Source organism: Pipra filicauda, unplaced genomic scaffold (assembly GCF_003945595.2).
Source record: "Pipra filicauda isolate LSUMZ 115617 unplaced genomic scaffold, ASM394559v2 scaffold71_size5581439_pilon, whole genome shotgun sequence".
NCBI classification, from domain to species: Eukaryota; Metazoa; Chordata; class Aves; order Passeriformes; family Pipridae; genus Pipra; species Pipra filicauda.
In genome coordinates this window covers 3,304,846-3,325,546 of record NW_024104887.1, presented here as the reverse complement: position 1 = coordinate 3,325,546, position 20,701 = coordinate 3,304,846, and the positions used below count along the sequence as shown (strand labels likewise).

The window sequence follows — 20,701 nt, the reverse complement described above, 5'->3', positions numbered from 1 at the left end:
ATATCACAGAATCACAGAGTGGTTTGGGTTGGAAAGGGCCTTAAAGACCATCTCATTCCAACACCTCTGCCATGGGCAGGGACACCTTTCACTAAACCGGCCCAAGCCCTGTCCAACCTGGCCTTGAACACTTCCAGGGATGGGGCAGCCACAACTTCTCTGGGCAACCTGTGCCAGGGCCTCAACACCCTCACAAGGAAGAATTTCTTCCCAATATCCAATCTAAAACTAGATTGGATAAACTTCTTTCAGTTTAAAGCCATTCCTCCTGTCCTATCCATGTTATTTGGAAGGATCAAGGCTTCCTGCAGGGAAGTGGAGGTGATTCATGCTTTGAACACAAACCACGGATTTATTTTTTCTCCCCTCTCCATATTTAGTTTATAGCCCCCAATAAAAGGCTCAAGATCGAGCAGAAGTGGTTGTGGTAAAGGCGCATCCCACTGGAGGTCAGTGTTTCTCCAGGAATTGGGAGTTGCTGCCTGCTCCAAAACATGGGTGGCCTGATGCAAAATATTTGCATTAACAAGATTTGGAAAGAAGAAAACCTCTTCCCTACGGTTAATTATTCAATTGGCAGCCTTTTTAAATTGCATTAAAGTGTAATTGGGGAGCTATTACTGGCTAAACAGGGGCTGTGGGGCCCAATCCTGCACAAGGCAGGGCTGAGCATTGTGCCCAGGCTGCACCACGCTGGGAGCAGAGTGGAGGCTGCCTGGGGCAGGACATGTTCCCTGGCCTCCCACCCTGCCCAAAAAATCCTCTGCAGAGCTGAGCTTTGGCATCCTGCAGAAGGTGACCCAAGCCCTGGGTCCCACCTCCTGGGTCCGTCTCTTGCTTAAAAGTCATGTCACTTTTGGCTTTTGAGTTACATGGACTGAGTTTTTCAATTTGCTTGAGAGAAAAAGGCATGAGCAAAGAAACACATCTCCCAGTTTTAAAGGAATCTGCATCCTTCCTTCCCTTAGGTTTCACTCGGCCTTGGCCAGTCTTCTACAAACCATCCACAAAAAGAGAAAAGACTGGACCCACCTCTAACACTGAAAGCAACCAAATGCACAGTTTCTCTCTCATCCCTCTATCAGTGTCACTCTTCACAGCGGGGCTTTGGTGGGTTTTTTTAATCATAACTTCCTTTTTTCAAAGGGGCCGTGACCACCCGCGAGTTCGTCACTTCTCTGCCAGCGACTCTTCACCTCCAGCAGCGGGGGGACGGCTCTCCCAGGAAGGCAGGTCAGCTCTGGCATTGAGATCCAGCAAAAGGAAATCTGCCTTTGTCTTCCCTGAGCTGCTGCGCTGGAAAACCTTTGCTCTGACCCCTCAGATGTGCAAAAACCTCAAACGCTGCGGAAGACGGAGAGGTACTGCAGAAGATAATGGGATAAAGAAGGTGAAGCCCCGGGGAAACTGAGTTTTAAAGAATGGTAACTTTAGCCTCAAACTCTGTCTTTTGAGGTGGTGGAGAAACTGGGCCTGACATTGCCATCGCCTCACAAAGGAAAGTGAAGTAGTGCAGCAACTGGGCAGGACACGCTGGCAGAAGCCACCTACCTTGGCTGGTGCCACGCTCCAGTGCCCCCTTGGCAGGCACAGGAAGGTCCAATTTATCCTTGTCTGATACACAGGAAATGAGAAGCTGAGACTGGACTATTCCCACCCCTGGAAGTGCTCAAGGCCAGTCTGGATGTGGCTCTGAGCAACCTGATCCAGTGGAAGGTGTCCCTGCCCATGGACTTGGTGACCTTTAAAGGTCTCTTCCAACACAAACCATTTGATGATTCAGTGGTATCTTGCCCCAGACTGAATGAGTGATCAGAAAGAGCCTCTGCTCAAAGGATGTGATCTAAAGAAGATGTCTGTTCTGGGAAGTCTAAATGTACCTCCAACCCACTGCTGGAGGAGCACAGCCATGGGCGACACTGCCACGGGATGTGTCTTCCTGGAAATAACATAAAGGATCTGTGTGTGGACAGGCCACGTGGTGAGAACGAAGGTGCCTCACACAGAGTGAAAACAAAACAGTCCTAAACTGAGAATAAAAGATTCAGATGAATCTCACACTTCTTTCACTGTGAACAGCCCCTTTGGCCTTGTGCCCTTCCAAAGCTGCAGGTTAAATCCCTGCAGTGAATATTGAGGAAAACAATCCCAGAGCCCCAGTCTCCACGGGCACCTTGGAGGGGAACAGGGGGCCTGGCAGATGCCAGGGCTCATCGGGAGTGCCTGTGAGACCACGAGCCCAGCACTGCCACGGAGCAACAGCAACTCTGACTCCTGTAACAAGCCCCAGCAATTGGGCTCCCTTGGCAAATCATCCAAAATAAACAGCATCTGTTTTCACAGATGGAGAAAATTAAGACACACTAGCAACTTAGTTTGAAGTTATAAGGCCAGACATAAATAAATGAGAGGCAATCTTTCCATAAGATGGTGGCTTGATTACTGAGGATACAGACAGATGAATAAATCACCTTGGGGTGAGATAGGCTGTAACTTGCTACACATCCATGAGACTGAAGTAACTGCTCATGTATATCCTCTGAGCCCGAAGGAAATGAGAGGTAAGTGGTATTGCTGAAGGGATCAGGGTAGGAGCACACACATGGGCAGTTATGGCAAATTAGCTGATGCTCTGCAAGTTCACACCCTGATTTGCCTTGTGGGAACTTTTTAATCTCCCTCCGTTACTGTCTGGCCTCCTCAAATTTACATAAACTGCAAAAAACCCAAGAAAACAAGCCGAGAAGTGATGTGGCACGCTGGGAGCTTTCTTTGAAAAGTCAACTGAAGTGCACTGAAACCCACTACTTCAAAGGGTTTAAGTGTATTTTACTGACTGGAAGGAAGATGATGGTAAGATAACTAAACCTTGGAGTACCTTGGCACGAAGGCTCAAAGCTGGAGACTCACTCAACACAAACATGGGTGTCTGAGAGTGCCAGAAGCAGGAGCAGAAGCCAAAAGAAGAAGAAGGAAGCAGAGTCCACCACGGGCCCTTTGATTTTCCAGCTTGTTCACCTTTCCCCATGTTGGGCCACTCCAGTTAATGGCTGGGCTGCTGTGGACAGTGACTTGGAAATTGAAATCATGGTTTTTCCCCATGCAAAAATAAGTGCCAAGACTTCCTGGCATCGCTGTCCAGGAGGCTTTTCAAGCCAACAAAGCCTTACCTCCGGCTCTACCTGATGCCAGAGCTCCCAAGGTTTATACACAAACTAAGGCACAGTTTCAGGCTCTTGAAACACTTGGCATTTACCTTTCAAGGAAGTCCAAAAAAGACTGTTATTGCCCAAAGTCCTGCTGCCCTTCCAGGAGAATCAAAGGCTTGACCCTGCGCTTTGGGGTTGAAGGGGTGAGGGGGACACGGTCAACAGGCTGCAGAGTCCATCCTGGATGCACAGGATGATTTTCTCTGCCCTCTTTTTGATCTATGAAGGTGCCAAGGAAGAAAGATCTGAGCCAAAATCCTCCCCGCAACAGGAAGGTTGTCCAAGGCCTTTCAGTGTTGTACAGCTGTAGTTCTGTCTTGACCTTTTCATGGTGAGGGACAGCATTTCTGCACAGCCCAGAGCGTGTGGGAGTCACTCTGTCTTCATGCAAAGCCTTTTCCCTGGGGCCACCACTGAGCTGTCAAGGAGGCTGAGAAGCAGGACAAAGAGGCAGGGAATGATTGAATATTTCTTCTCCATATGGCATCAGAGCCCTGTCTCCTGGGATCTGAGGTGCAAATCTCTTCAGAGTAAAGGCCAAAGAGTGGGCTGTGGTGCAAAAGCCCAGCTGGGCTGCCTGCTGAGGTGCACCTCACCTCACAGAAGGCAATGAAAAATCACTGTCATCCTAAGGGATCGTGTTCTTCCACGAATCTCCCAAGACTGAATAAAGATACTGGAAATCAAGTGCTCCAGAGATCCCACCAGCACTACAGAAGACACACAAGAACTGGGCTTCTGGGACATTTTAAAGCAACTTCTCTAGAAATCTCCAGGTCACTCAGCTCTAAGAGCACCTGAGTAGCCAAAATGCCTGGAATCTGGGAATCATCTCAGCCTGCAAATGTTGCTTATGGGTATCCATTGGGCTGTCCTGGTTTACTTGTACCTGCCATGAGATCATTCTGTGATCAGACCTCCTGCAAGGTTTCTGAAAGGGTGAGAAAAGCAAGGAGATGATGAAAAGAAAGGAGCAATGACACCTCTAAAAGCCATCTGCAAGTTCTAGCACAATCTACCTGGTCTTTAGGCACAGATACCAGCCCTGGAAAAGCTCCAGGAGCAAAGCAGTGAGGTTTCCCTGTAGACACAGAGGTTGTAAGCAAAGACATCAAGAACTTCAGTGATGTCCTTCAGGGATGGTGCAGAAGATGTGCAGTCCCACACAGGAAGGGCTGGGACTGGCACCAGTCAAGAACAACCCTGCTGTTTTACTTTAGGGTGCTGTCAAAAAGACAGGGAGAAATGGGGACAATAGAAAGCAGATTCATATCCAACACCCCGAGAACAGTATCTGAGACTTCATATGCCCAAGTGACAAAGGGCTGGGAGGTTGCACAGGGAAAAATCCTCTTGCCCCAGCATCAGCATCCTTCTCTGATCCCTGCAGCCCTTTCTGTCAGTGCCCTCAGGGTCAGCTTGGAAGGTGGTCTTGGGGAAGAGCAGAAGGAGCCACTGAACTGCAGCGAGGTGGGACCAGGGATGGTGGTTTTCAACTAAAAGAAATTAGTTGAAAAAAGAAATACAATTTAGATGAGATCTAAGGAAGAAGGTTTTTTTATGATGAGGGTGGGGAGGCCCTGGCACAGGTTGCCCAGAGCAGCTGTGGCTGTGCCATCCCTGGAAGTGTTCGGGGCCAGGCTCGATGGGGCTTGGAGCAACCTGGTCCAGTGGAAGGCATCCCTGCCCATGGCAGGGGGTTGGATTTCATGACCTTTAAAGGTCCTTCCAACCCAAACCACTCCATGTCTCTATGGGTGCCTGCTCCACTCACCACCCAGCTCTCTGGGTCTCTCTGCCAGCTGCTGGCAGAGGAGGCACAGGTGAGATTTCTTCTCCCTCCCCTCCTTTTCTCCCTTTTTTTTCATGTTTACAGGGCCTGCTGGGAAGGGAAGGTTTGAAGGATTTCTCCTTCCCTTTCCTCCTGGCCCAGCCACTCCAAAATAAACAGCCCCCAGCAAAGAAACACAGCGCTGCTTAATAAATTCACCCTGTAAGGATCGAGATTTCATAGAAGAAGGGATTATTTCCAAGGGTTCTAAGATAATTACATGGGTAACTAGGAAGAGTTCAAGAAAACAGTTTGAATTTTCTTATCAGTTTCCCATAGCTTGGAGCAAAAAGAAAATAAAATGCTCTACTGTAATCAAATCATGTTTTCTGAAGCCCTCTGTTGGCAAGAACACAATTTCTTCACCACTTCCATTAAAACAGAAATACTTAGGAGAAAATGATAGCATTTCCAACAGGAAAGAATAGGGGCCCAAAAGCACCGTGTCAGCCACTCACAGTTTCTTACCTGGTGGGAACACGATGCCATGTGGAAAAATATCCCCCTTCCCACTGAAAGACAGAACTGCCTCTGGCTGATGGTGGGGCAGGAGCTGGACCACGGCCAGCACCTGTGGCACTGAGGTGCCAACTTCCTCCTGCACCCAAGGATCCAACTAACAAGGGCTTTTCCCATTGATCCAGCAAATCCCTGTAATGCTTCCTTATGCAAATCTCACCCATCCAAGCCCAGCAGCAGCTCTGTCCCAGCAGGAACAGTGGTGGCACACAGGTACGTCCCAGTGCTGACCACTGAGGGTCTGTGGGAATACACAGCTTAAAACTTCTTCCCAAGAGGAGATTTTCAGCATTCCTTTTGAAGGGCTGCCCCAATGAACCTATCACAAAGATCCAACTATCTCCATGGAAGACTGTTAAGTATCTGCTCCTGACCTCTCACATGCACCCTGCTGGTTTGGGCTGCCTTCCTACTTTCCCAAAAAATAAACTTTTGGAGAGTAAGGCTTGACAGAACAGCCTGGTTTTATCCTAGATTCTAAATTCTGAGCTACAATGACCCTTCTCCAGCTTCCCCCAATACAAGGTCTGTGCTTTCACAGGTATAACACATCCCTTGCTTATGACCACGGGTGTGATTTTAGGAGTTCCATGATGATACCACCTAAAGAAAAGTGCAGGTTACAAGTACAAAAATTACCAACCTCAGTCATAGCTTTAAAGGTGTAGCTTTAGCATCAAGTTTAAAAAAATTAGGGTCAAATTATACACGATAATGCCATTTACAGCAATGAACAGTCTGACCAGTTGTTAGAAAGAAGGGGAAAAAAAAAAGTGTTAAACCCAGAACCTTCCCAACATGTGGAACAACCCGTCACAGACGTTTCAAAAACCTTTAATTCACAAAAAACCCAGACACAAGCATGCCAGGTAAAACAGAGCACACAGGTAAGGACAAACACACATGCTCTACCTGACGCCCAGAGCATCCAAGCCAGCAGTTTATTCCACCAGCTTTAAAAATATAATCCCACTGATGGATTACAACATCTGTTCCTTACCAAACTTCAAACTCCTGACTCTGTAAATACTGAGAATATTTATAGGAACAACATCTAAGGCACTAGAGAAGGAATTTATTTTCCTATAAAGGATCTGTAAAAATAAACAGTGAGAGCCAAATATCTGGGAAAATTCTTTTGCATTTTCATTTTTGAACCTAAAGCATTTCTGACCTCAGATAATTGAATTCAATTTTTAAAAATCAGCTGATATATTGTTACAGTGCTCAAAACAGTCCCCCTTTGTAGTCTCAAACCCCAAATACATATTTCTGTGTAGGAAGCTGGGTGCCCACCTCCCACTGACTGCAGCAGGAATTGTCACACTTGGATTTCACTGAACAAAGGATACAGTTTAGACATCTAACACTTCAATATTTAAGGTATTGAGAACACACACACACACACACACACACACTCCTTGTAGGAACTGAAACACAAAAAGTAAATTTTGCTCCCCTGGCCAAACACAAATCCCACCAAACCAGCCCCCTTGAGCCCTCTGCACATCACCAAACCAGAACCACAATGTAAATGTTTGCTGCTTGGACTCAGGTCCCACCTCAATAAAAGACGAGCCCACGCGGAATTGTGTTTGTATAAAAGATATTTACTTCAATTATCACACCTAGGGTGCTAGTGAATAATAATAATAATACATCGTGTGAGTTTCATACAGTGATATTGCTTCTCCATATCATATAGGGACCGTTGTACAGTGCTGAGAACAAACATTATATGGCTAAACCAAACAAAGACAGAAACAATGCCGTCTGCTGACGAGGGAGCACTGCCCTGCACTGCCAGCCAGATAAACTCTTACTTTTTTTTATGTTTAAACAAATACCAAGAAATAAAATGTTACAAAAGATGAGTCACAGCAACACAATGTGGGCTTCTCAAAGCTACTTGTACAAAAAAAAAAAAAAAAAGACACTTTTTTTTTTGTTGGTTTTTTTTTTTTTTGGTCAATTGGGTCTTTGTGAGGATCTTTTTTTTTTTTTTTCCTTTTTTTCTTTTTTTAAAATCTGTGATTGTGAATATAACAAACAAGCTCTAAAAACATCTAAGACTTAGTGCGTTACAGAAAAAATATAAAATACTGCTAAAAATGTAAGACACCACAATACACTGGGGTAAAAACTGAGCTTATTATTTAAAAAAAAAAAAAAAAAAAGTTCTCAGGAAAAAGTACACCACTTTCTGTTCGAGTTCATCTTGTGCTGTGTTAGTAGTCGGGGCATTTCCAAGGTCTGCCCATTCTCATGGCAAGTAGTTATTGCACAAATGCAAAAGAGTTAATTTTTTTAATTAAAAGAAAAAAAATAAAAATGAAAAGGGACATGAGGGAAACAATTTAGAAAAAAAAAAAAAAGAAAAAAAAGAAAAAAAGAACATCCCCCCTCCCCAGCCTCCACCTGCTTTGGGATCGACGTCCAAATTCCTACGTGTGACATTCTCGCAGCGTTTCCAGCAAGGAACGGGAAAAAAATGCTTTTCACCACAGAAATGCATAGAGTGTTCCGAGAGGAACAACCTTCTGTTTGGCAGAGCTTATCCAACAGTTACACAAGGGCTGATTTAATCTTATTTTCTTTTTCTTTTGGGCTACGCCAGAAGGAAAAGAACCTGACGTGGGGAAACTCATCGGATGGTTTTTTAGTGGGAAATTCACCGGATTTTTTTTTTTTTTTTAGTGGGACACCCTCGAAAGGCAAAGTGCAAATTTGCTTCCCAATCCACAGAAGTGGTGAGTGATGTGCCCTGCAACTGGCTCAGCACCTTCCAGCTTTGCCCACGCCAGGTGGTGCCGCGGGGCCGGGTCAGTGCTCCCGGAGCCCTCGGACCGTCCCTCCTGCGGGCACGCTCCCCCCAGCCCAAATTCGGGGTTGCAGTCTGGCTTCTGCAGCTTTTCTCTCGCTCACCAGTGTTACCTCGCCAGGGAAAGCCTGTCTGAACCTGTCTCGACGCTGCAAGAAAACTGAACCCCCCCCCTCTGTGGCCCAGATCAACGCACGACGTGGATCTCCAGAGCTCACGCCAGGAAAAGCTGCTGCTGCACAAGGTGACTTGTGATTTTTCTCCCTTTTTGTGTTTTTTTTTTTTTTTTTTTTTCTTGACCAACTTTGAACGAGAAGGAAATCAGCTCTGAATTCAGAAAGTCAAACAAATGCCAACAAAGATGAACATCACAGGAAACCAGTCTCTCATTTTAAATGAACAATCGCAATGTGCTCTGACCAGGGGCTCTGCATCTTCAGCAAATTCTCAGTAGAGGCTCTAGGAGGCTCAGGGTATTTTCTCTCTCTGTATACTTTAAGTCTCTTCTCTCACAACTGAGGCTTCTTGTTCTCAGTCCTAAATTATTTTAAAAGCTATTTAAATAATATTATTTATTAGGCATTTAGATAAAATACTTTTTTTTTTTTCCTTAAAAGAAAAAAATGATTGCTCTAGAAAACACAACAGGGGCACAATGATATGGATACTACGAGCCAACACCACCTGCTCCATCTCTAGGATATCTCAAGCTTTCTCCAACATCCATTTAGGGGATAACAACCTGGGCTAGTGGAAGGTGTCCCTGCCCATGGCAGGGGGTTGGAATTAGATGATTTTTAAGGTCCCTTCCAACCCAAACCAATGATATGTATACTCCTGTTGTGTTTATATCAAACAAAAAGAAACAAACCTCAACAAAAAAACCCAACCAACTGTTAAAATTAATCTCATAAATAGGAAATATTAGATTGTTCTCCTAATTACAAACCACCTTTATGTATTTCACCTTATGATGCCGTAGAGAGAGCGAGCTTGGGAAAGGACACACAAGGGCTGGGAAGGGCTGAGGGTGCTGGTGGGTGAAAGCCTCTTCTGGACAGAACCAAACTAAGACTGGAGTGACTTTACAGTGCCTAACTCAGAGCCAACACGGCTCTGGGGGTGGAAATGGGGACAGCAGCTGTGACTGATGGCACTGAAGGACACGGGACTGCGGTGGTTGATGTCCACGAGTGTTTCTGGGATGCTGACAGACCTACGAGCACACAGGGTGGGACTGAGCCTGACGAGATCAACACTGCTGGGTGATGGTTGATTCCAACCCCAGACCCACTGGAGCCAACCCACAGGGATATGGATATTTTTTTTTTTTTTTTTTACCCCCAGGAACCTGAATTCTCCTAAAGCAGAGCTCGTGCTTGGCTGTGTTGGCAGCAGGACACGACCCTCCAGACACAGAACCAGAGTTTCTATTGCACTAAGACTCAAGCACAGTGTGGGAAGTGCTCGTGAGCAAAGGGGTGATGTGGGACTCCACCAGTGTTTGCTCCTCTCCAAGGGAAAAGCGGCTGGGAATGCTGCAATCCAGATCACTGTGCTTTAGATTATTCTCCATGAAGAGATTAGGAAATAAGGCACATAGCTTTCCAAGCAGAGAAAGCTTGTTAAATAGCAAATTTCAGGAAAGTAGCAAAACCCTAAAAAATGGGAAATGGGCAGCGTACAGGATTTGGATGATATGCCTTCTGAGTGAAAACAAAAGAATTTCAAGCTTAACTAAAATCTTTCCCCCACAGAAAAAAAGAAACGATCCGTGATCTCCATCTCTGGATGGAGCAAGTGAGAAGGAAATGGAAGCCCTGATCAAGGAAAAGGAAAAGTATGATATAGATGTGACCTTGCTTATTCCCCACACGGCTCCTTTCTGAACTAGATGCTCAAGTACTCCCTGTATCACCTGTACCAGCATCCAGAGGTAACCAGGTACTTTGGAAACACTTTTAAAGCTAGTAATAACTTACCCACATATAAATAACACATCAAAATAGCACAAAGGGTCCAACATAAGCTACAAAAGCCAGAGAAGTCTGATTGAAAGACTGATTGTAGAAAGTATTTTTTTCTAGTTACTTGGGGACAAGATTGTACTTCAGAGCAAGTCAAGTGCCAGGTTTTATTTATTCTCCTGAAAGCACAGACACTCGCCTTCCAAGAGGAGCTGCCTAACAGAGGTTTTTTATCTCATTCCAAAGAATACTTAAATTTTCAGCTTAGGGAGAGCAAGCCTGAACTGCTTGAATTTGATACTCGGTTTTAATTTACTTAATCAAATGGGTTTGTTATTGTTTTAAATATGTCTTTACTGTCCACCTTCCTGCTGTACACAGGTATAGGAAAGTACACTGTAAGTGTGCAAATATCTGGCATATTAACCTCCTGCAGGAGCCAAACCTAAAGAGTAATTATCACAGGATGCTGCAGGTGAGGTTTGCCTCTTGCACATCTCGGACCCTTGGGATCATTTTTATGTATTCTGAACATGATCTCCCCTGTCCTCATTAGCTAAACCCGTGTATCTCCAACAGCCCAGTCTCTCCCATGACTAATCCCCTCTTTGCAACAGGGAACAGATCTGACAAGTGGGAAATGGCATCTCCACCCATTAAAATACATATTGCTTTTAAGCCCTCGCTCACCTGCGTCCCAAATGATTTCACAAATTTGGCTGTAGCAATTCTAACTGCACCATTAAGACCAAGCACACAAATACTAAATACACAGAGGGGCTTTTCCATACTGGAATGATGTACACAGACACATTTAACAACTCCTAAAAATGCATATTAATTACCCGCATAGACAGAAGAGAATGCGACTCGTGCCATTATCCTTGCTATCAACAGAGAGGCTGTGCTGCCATGACACCACCACAATTACACAGTAACTATGCAAAAAAGCAGGTATGGCACCACAACAGCAGGAAATTCCCGGCATGACTGTCCATTTCCAAGGATCTTTGGATGAAGATTGTACTTCGAAGCACAAATATCTCTAAAATTCAAACAGAAAGTCCACGATGTGACATCACAGGGGCATCTACTTTTGCTGGACTGTTTCCTGCACTATTCCGTTGTGGTTGAGGATTCAGCTGCTCTCTGAACTCAGCTGGTTCAAAATCTAAAGAAACTGAAATGACACGATGGAACCAACAGTTTTAATAATAAGAAACCTACAGAACTGTGGCTAAAATCTCCTCGCCTCACTGTGACTAAAGCCAGCTTGAAAAATGGCAGAACTGTCCTTTACAGAAGAGCTGGACAAGGAAAAATACAATAATCTTATTAATTTTTTAAAAGGAGGCATTTCCTTTTAATGCACTTTAGTGCCAGAACATGTTTGTTAATAGCAGTGAAAATCAAGCCCGGGAATCCCATTAGGTTTTTGTTTCATTCATAAAGTAATTGTAGAAACACAGATTTCACAGACAGGCAAGGCTTTTGGGATAGACATGGAGCGCCCAGGTCTTGGGAAAAGCAGGTCCTGGATTGTACCAGAGGGTGAGGGGCTCGCTAATGAAGTTCAATGAACGACTTTCTTCAACTGGAAAATGACCTCATAACTAAGAACTTCTATTAAATATGCCACAGTACTGCTTGGCTGGGGGGAGTCATCCCTGAGGACAGAGATGGCACCACTCACATACCTGTTTTTAAGGCTTTTTGAAAACTTAAGTGCACAGGCCTAACGCTAATCTTCTCCAAAAGGATAAATTTCACATTCAGAGCATAAAACCATTTTATCCTTGCATATTAATAGGGTAGGGTATAGTCCATGACCTGGTCATGTAGGACAAATCAGTCCCTAGGCAAGGCATAAAGGGCTTTTCTTGCTATAAAGTTCATTATTAACTATATTTTATATCTGGCATAGTCAATATATCCCATAAAAGAGATGGGGAGGGAAGAACAAATTGCTGAAATTATATTTCTATGTTTTAGAGCTCAATGAAGGAGACAGGGATTGCTACATCCCTTTTCAAACTAAGAAGGCTGAGCCAGAAAATAAACCCAGATCTCGTGCTTCCCAAGCCAGTGATTCTCCTTGCAATTTAAAACAAGATTTTAAACTGCTGGGGGGAAGAAGGGGGGAAGAATATTTTCTTTGTATAGAATTTTTAAATTCTCTATTTTTTTAAAAATAAGTTGATTGCATATGCAACACGAAGGAAGAAAAAAATATTGATGTTCACACAGTGGGGCAGCAGGAAGTGACAGGGGAAAGCAGCAGGACAACACAGGAGTCAACTCAATCCTGCTTTGCTGATGTTTTATCCATGGGAACTAAATTTAGGGATAGGAGGCTATAACCAGATGGTCAAATCAGGGCCAAAACTGCCACACACTCATGGGAAAGCTTTGATTTGGTTTATAAAATGTTAAATCCACCCCCACCCCCCCCAAGAACCAACTTTCCTTCTCCTCCTCCTCCTGCTTCTGGACAGTCCCCAAGAAATGCTCGGAACTCAACTACACTCGTGGCTTAAGACAGAGAAAATCCACTGGGTGAAGAGGAAATAAGAGAGGATTTAGGAGACACAAATGAAGTAAAAACAGTGCCCTCCATCTGCAGGTTAAAAATGTCACCACTTGACTTTCAGTCTGCAACAAATAGCCAGGATTACTGATCTCTTTGCAACCCTGCTAAAGGCACTGGTCCAGATCACTGTGGTGTTCCAGTTTAAATAAACCATTTCAGATTCAAGTGCAAAGTGTCCAAACCCAATTACTGTTTCTCATGTGTCCTCATAGTTTATATACGGTCAAAATGGGGATTTTTTTTTGGTGTGGGGGGGATTTCTAACCTGTCCTGTTTTTGCCAGGAGCATTTTTATTCACATAAGCTTTAAGAATACCTGAAATTAATAATTTTAACATGAAAAATGACAGACTTCTGACAGCAGCTGTGCTAGTGGGGACTGCAACCACTGTGAGCATTTTCCACCATTTCATTACGTTATTTTGTCACATTTCCCTCAATCCTATTTTATGTCAATTTATCAGCTTTGTAGTTTGAACTACCACCAGAACAATGCACTTCCTTAACCTACTATTTCTCCTGATAAAGGATTGAAAAACAGCAAGTTTTAAGTAATTGGATCAGAGAATATTGCATAGAATTCTGTCATGTTCATGACCCTCCTGCTCTACACCATTCCCATATCAACAGGTTACATAAAAATAATGCAAAGATCTTTTAGCTAATGAGAAAGGCACATTCTTTTTTTCTTTTCAGCTGCAATATAGATCTTTCCTATTACAGCAAGGAGTTTATTACTAAAGGACTCACTAATTCATGATATGGGCAGAGTGCACTGACACAGGTTCCTTTAAAGGGCAGCTCTTTCTATAGGCATTTTACAGATGAGTAAATAAAATGGTCCAATTTTATGGCATCAACAGAAACTGTAATTAAATGCATTTCTGCCAATAAACATGTGCAATCCTGTTCTCTGAAATCTGTATCCTCAAAAATGGAAGTGTATTGACAATCCCACTGCATGACCCCTCTGCCAAGGGATACTCTTTGCTGGCTTTTAGCAAACACAGCACTACACTTTTTTCCTTCCCTAACCATCCAGAAAGAAAAATTGACAATTTTAACTGCAATATAAACGTATTTCTGTTAAAACAGCCCTGGCCCTTCATGCACGGTGTTAGTAAGAGCATGGAACTGGAAACAGAGAGAGAAAATAAAATGCTTTTAAAGAACCCTGGGAAAAAACAGAGTCTGGCATGATGGATTTTCTGAAAACTGCCTGTGCTTTTATCCATCAGGAAAAGAAACGTCGGCAGCGAGGGCTCTGCCCCACGTCACACATTCCCTTTCCCCGGAATCAGAGACCCAAGGGGGTGACAGCCACTGTCCTACTCTTTGGCATTTCTTCTCCTCCAACTTTTTGTCCTTTTAATGAAGTAAAAGAAGTTATTCCAATGCACGTTTTCCTCCGAGTGTGAGTTCCAAGTGCTGCACCTGATCCCAACTACGGCTCACACCCTGCGCTGCAAGTTCAGTCTCTACACTGGGGGGGGGCTTGGCCAGTTTGGTAACTCATGTCCAACCCGAGAATCTCAGCAGTAGTTCAAGCTAATCCATTCTACTTTCCAACAGAAAAGCAGCTGTGACCTTGGCTAAACGCCGGGAAAAACCGGGAGCATCACTTAAACTCCACGAGCTCGATCTGAGGGTGCTCGTCTGCCCCTGCCCCTTCACCAAGGAACCCACAGGGACTCCAGGCAGCAAGGCCCAGGTCACCCCAGCAGCATCTCAGCAGGCTAATCCACATTCAACGCAGATCATTACATATGAAACAGCAAAAGGAGCTAAGCCACTAATAAAGTGCCAAAAATATAGGAAATACTGACAGCATTTTATTTGATTAATTTCATAATAGATCCCAATGACGACCCTTGGCAGGATGGAGTGACTTCTGACTTCTGAATGCTGTCTTTATCCAGCAAAATTACATGACTCAGATGTAATAATGGAGCTTAGAATTAACAGTTAGTGTTATGAAAGGAAGATTTCCTCTAGGGCAAGCTACAGATATGCTTTTTAAAAATCATTACAGCATTAAAAAGTGGGCAGACGCTAAAGAATCCTAAAGAACTGGTGGAAACCTGAAAAGCAAACCAAAAAATAAACGGGGGGGGGGGGAAAAAAAGATATGTTTCAAGGCACTTACGTATTGCTTATTAAGAAGAGAGATTGACCTTAAGTGCTGCATTTGCGTGCGACCTGTGAATACAGTTCTGCTGTCGTACAGTGCAGCCAGAGCTCTCAGTAAGCATCATGGAATGCAATCAGATAGACACAGGCACAAGAACAGTTTGGGGAATATTAATTTAAAAACAAAAAATAATTAAAAAAAAATAAAATCATCAAACAGAAAAAAAACCCCCCTCGCTATGGAGAAAGCCGAGAGTAACCACTTGACCGCATCCAGCACCTGGATCTCAAATCAGCAGACAAGGACAGTAGGAACAGACTGGCAAGTGTATTGCCTAGAATTAATTAAAAAAAAACCCCAACCTGAACCAAACAACAACAAAGAAAAAAAAATAACAATAAAGAACATAAGAAAATACTTGCGTCTCTCAGCCAGAAGGTTTGGTTCTTGGCTGAAGACGCAGCTCGTTGTGACTTGTTTCAAGGTATGTGTGTTTTACCAGGACGTGCATTTATCGATGGAGCTGTGCTTTGGAAGTCAAACCAGGACACTGGACAAGTACAGAGAGGTAACCCTTTGCTTCACCCCGTTCTCCCCTCGCTGGCTGTTCCCAGGGAGTGACGGCCCTCCCGGTGGGAAGGCGGAACCGCTCCCAGCACGTGCTGTCACACACTGGTGTCTGTCACTACCAATCCTCTCCTCAGCTCAGCACAGAAAGGGGCAGCTGCTCTCTCCGCTTCTCAGTTTTAGTTTTGCATCACAGGTCCCCAATTACCCAAGGAGGGATCCTGAAACAGCTAGCAGTGAAAATCGGAAATAAATCCCTGCCTTTCAGCCTCCTAGAGCCTTCTTTCCTCAATCATGGAAAAGGATGGATTTTAGTGTACTGATTCTTAATTTGTGAAAACTTGCGCTAAGTGCTGCTGTCGCTTGTTAAGAGACTGTAAATGAAATACATAAGTTCTAAAACATCATGCAAGAAATGTGGTTTCACATCTTACAGTCAAAAATCCTACTAATGAATTAATACAAGCACACTGAGGTGTAATATTGGGAACATACCTTTAAAGTCGGAACTCCTCTCCCCATCCCTCCCTCCCCCAAAATCAGAAAAGTAATATTAATTAAACTTAAGAAGTAATGAATGCACCATTAAAGTGTCATCAAAAAGATGCTGACCTAAGACAAAAGTTCAATGATACACAATACGGTCAAAAAAGTCTTCAATCAATAATATACAGTATGACAACTACATCTTGTAAATTATACCCAATACTGCCGGCAGTCTATCCCTCTAAAGAATATTTGCCCCCTTTCATCCCTTCCTAACAATCAGATAATAAAATACAGCACCTATAAATAAGCAAAAAAAAATTATATATATATATATTTATATATATATATATATTCCGAAATCATCTATTGTTAGTTTTAAAGATATGGCAATAAAGGAGTCTAAATTAGCAAACTTGTAGAAGCCATAACTGATAAAACAGCTTATTGAAAAAAGGTGGCAGTAATGCACTCTATGTGTGCACAAGTACGTAAGAAAATACACAGACGTATAAAATTGCACGCACACACTCACACACACACATCCTTCCACGCACCTCTATGCTCACGCATATACATATAGACAACAGGAGGAGTTAGAGACAAGTTAGAATTTGATTTGTACTTTGATCAGCCCTAACCTGTGCATAAAATAATGGGGAAAAAAAAAAAAAAAAAGGCTGTATTTCTGCAGGGCAGAACGGGCTGGACTGGGACTCGAGAGCACGAAGGTTTTGGTTTGGAGTCTGGGCTGCTTCCATCCTGGTAAGAGCCCGTCTGGTCATTGCCATGTACTCTTTATCCACGCAAAAAAAATAAGCTTCCCACAACTAAAACGTATTTAAAAATCAGTGCTTGTGGTGGGAAGAGAGTCAGTAAATGGCCACCAACAGCAGGAAAAGGGCCGGATCTGCGGCAGCTCCAGTCCCTCTTAGTGGTGTGTGACAGCAATCGGACACGTGAACTGCTTTTCCATCGATTCCAGGCAAGCTGAATATTCGGGATACGGACTACGCCCCCGAAGTAGCGGCTGAAATGTTACTGGCCAACGTTTTTGGAGCGCTCTGTCTTTGCTGAGAGGAAATCCTGTACACTACGAACCAAGTGAAATGATCAAGTACATGCTGTTTCTAAGTTGTCTCCTAAACCTCCTAGATATGAGGTCTGATCAGCGTGCTCTGTGGTTAGAGGTTAAAAAGCAGATTATAAAATACCTAGATTCAGATTTTTTTTTTTTGTCCTGATTTGGCCTAAAATGGAGTGTATTAAACAAATTCTGGGCTGCAAAAGACCAGAATCAGTTAAAGCTATGAAACAATGTGCACTACGTGTCAATATTCTATTTCACTTACAAGAAAACACTAAGTCAGCTACCACAAATTAAGATATTTTCCTGATGTGACTTTTTTTTTTTGTTTTGTTAAAAAATATGTGGAGTAAATGTGTTTTTTTTCTTTTTAATTCAAAGTTTCAAACAACAAGATTCTTTTCTTTTCTTGAAAATATGTAGGAATCCAAACTAGTGTGTTTAGAGTCGGTTGACTGTGCAATCTCTTAGTGGCAACTGAACAGCTACAAAAAACTTTCTTTTTTTTTCTTTTTTTTGAAAAATCTCCCCTTTTTTCCTGGTTTAAGAAGATAATAGTGTATTATCGCTCTGTAGCCATTAGATGGCAGATAAAAAGCCCCCTTTTAATATGTGGGTTTGATTTTTTTTTTAAGGTTTTTTTTTTTTTTCTTTTTAGTTTTTTTTTTCTTTTCTTTTTCCGTTTTTCATTTTTTTAAAGCCCCACACCAAAGAGGAGGGCACAAGGCAAAGCTGTATGAGTTATTCCAGAAATTGTGGAAATCACTTAGGGCAATAATAAAAACACTTCAGGGTACAAAAAAGCTCGACTACACATTTCAGTTTTCTTCCTCGAAAACACAAACATAAATTGGGCTTAACGCTCCTTTTTGATTTCTATATGCACCTTGGCCTATGGCGTTTTTGCCCTGTGGCCCGCAGGGCGGTTAAGTGCGAACACAATAAAACCAGTAGAGGTCCAGTTTGACTTCCCAGCTCTCCCGAGTTGGGCCAGTTTAATCTCAAAACTCCCACTCGACGGCCTCTTCCCGACTCGCGGCCTTCTCCAAGCGGTGGATGATGTTGTTCAAGTTGGCCGCTTTCTTTTTCCTCAAGGAGCTGTCTCGCGTGTTCCTGGAGCTCGCCGCCTCCGAGAAGCCGAACAAGCTCTGGAGAGAGTTGGCTTTCTGCGAGCCTGCGGCCGGCGTCGAGCTCGTACTTGGCACACTGGAGGTTTTCTCCGAACTTTCTTTTGACTTGTAGGAGCTCTCCCCCGTAAGGACTGAGGTGGAGGCAGCTGAGGTAGAGGCATCCCCTTCCGTGGCAGAGTTTGGCAGTGTCTCCAGAGCTTCTCCCGGGCGCTGCGGTGCCGGCGGGGAGCTCTGGCGCGGTGCTCTGAGCCGGCCCTCGTCGTCGGTGTCCTCCAGGCTCTCGGCCTGGAACGGCTCCGCTTTCTCCGAAGACCTGGCGCCTTGCAGTGCCTCTTCCCCCGCCTCGAAAGCCGGCTCGGCGGGCCCTCCCTGAGACTTTGCGGTTGCATTGCTGTACTCATCCACCTCCGGGCCACTCGGCTTCCCCTCGGGAGGGCCTTCCGCGTCCACGCCGTCGCAGCTGTCACCCTCGGAGCTGTGAGCCGCCCTGCTGCTCCTGGCCGAAGGAGAGTCGCTCGACCCAGCCTGGCTCTGGCTCCCGGCTTGGATCTCCTCGATGAACAGCTCCCGGCGGATGCGAGACCTGCGGGACAGGGGAGAGGGATGTGAGTCTGCCAGGCCACGCGGAGCCGCTCACCCACACCAGACATGCCGCTCAAAACGCCCTCTCACGGAATTCACAGAATCATTAAGGCTGGAGAAGACTTCCAAGATCACTGAGTCCAACCTTACCCAAGTACCACCACGCCCACCAAATCGTATCACCACACTGATCAGCTTTTGGAGCGCTTCCAGGGATGGTGACTCCGCCATTTCCCTGGTGGGAAATGTATCCATATTTTTCATAAAGAAAATAAATGCATTTCTAGGAGAAGAAAATGCCTTGTAAATACGAACCAACTCAGAGCTTTCCTAGAAATGAGCCAGTGTGCCTAAACAAAAAATAAATCAGGAAAAATTCTGGATAAACCCTTTGGTGTTCTCCTGGGCAGCAAGGACAAACAAGGATGAAACCAAGTGAGTTGTGATGAAAGTGCTGTGGGGAAGCCCCGGCTTTTTACAGGCTGCCAGTCTATGAGCTGGTCTGACTTCTGCCTCATTTTTTATTTAAAAAATCAATTTCAGAACATGAATAGTGACAAGCCAGGCAGAGCATTTCATGGGAATGAATGCACTCCACGTGTGGGTAAAGTTGCCCAATGTGCCACCTTGCTCTTCCTACTACTACTTGAGCAGTGCAAGAATACCCCAAATACAGCACCTTGCCATTTAACTTGGTCTTTCCTCCCTCATCGTCTCTGTTTAGGAGCTCCCAAATTCCTCACAAGTAGGGAACAGTTTATGAAAAAGCCTTAGGGTCTGGGCTAACCCTTTCTCTGTTCTCCATCTGGGAGAGGTGATGAACACCATTCAGGTCCTAATCTATAACCAAGAGAGAGCCTCAATGACCCGGGGCCAGGGATGAGACCACAGGCACAGGCAGGGTTTAGCAAAACTTTATCTTTCAGAGTGAAGGTAACACTTTTGGGTTTCAGCCATGGGGAACTGCTACGGGGCTTGTAGGGAAATGCTGTCCCAACACTGACAGCTGTATGGATTTTCCATTTTTCCTTAAACGTGCTGTGGAAGACAGCACACAATGGAAAAACATTAGGCCAAATGCAGAACACCATCTGAATACAGCTTTTGAAACTAAAGATATTATCGACTTATTTGAAATGCAACCGAGTATTTCAGCAGTATTGCTGACTCCACACTTTTGAAGGATTTAGGGGGTCTGTAATTTTCCCTGGGAGAATATTACTCACCTAACAGAAGACCACAGGTGCTAACATTAATTTTCCATTACCATTAACTGCATGCATCCTGCAACATCGATTATCAGGCTCTCTTTGAGCCTGTAATCTCCCTGCATGGACATTGATCCAGAACACACTGCTTCTGTAACGTTCCCCAAGTCAGGAGAGGAAACTGATAAGAGCTTTGTGCCTGCATGGCATTTAAAATACCTCTGCTCCAGCAGGTACTGAATGCTGACATCCTCACCCAGTATCTGACCAAACATCAGTTCCATGTCTGGGGAAATCCCCGGAATTCACACCCAATATATTGCTTCTGGAATCTAGTCTGGCTCCTGATTAACATAGTAATTAAATCCCTATGGTAAAGAAGAACTGGTGACAGCAGCTAGAAAATTCCAGAGGGCATTCCTGTTGGTGGAAGGTGTTGGCCTTGACATCCACACACCCTGTTGGCATTTATCAGTGTAACTCAAAACGTCAGCCATCTCCTGGGGTGTTTGCTGCAGTTCCCTGGACAACATCAAAGCAAGCACAACACAGAGTTCATTGAAAAATGTGCTC

At 44.3% G+C, this 20,701-nt stretch overlaps 1 protein-coding gene across 6 annotated transcripts in view; it reads right to left on the bottom strand.

Moving 5' to 3' along the window:
• Positions 1 to 20,701, bottom strand: part of CUX1 (cut like homeobox 1) — a 271,806-nt gene that overhangs the window by 13,129 nt on the left and 237,976 nt on the right. For 5 of the 6 annotated variants that reach the window (XM_027734329.2, XM_027734330.2, XM_027734331.2 and 2 more), the window contains one exon: positions 18,075 to 18,921. The exons of the other annotated variant lie outside the window; for it this stretch is intronic. In XM_027734329.2, the coding sequence (XP_027590130.1) occupies positions 18,210 to 18,921 (712 nt within the window). In that variant the 3' untranslated portion in view covers positions 18,075 to 18,209. Of the gene's footprint in view, positions 1 to 18,074; positions 18,922 to 20,701 lie in introns of those variants that run through there. 6 annotated transcript variants of the gene reach the window in all.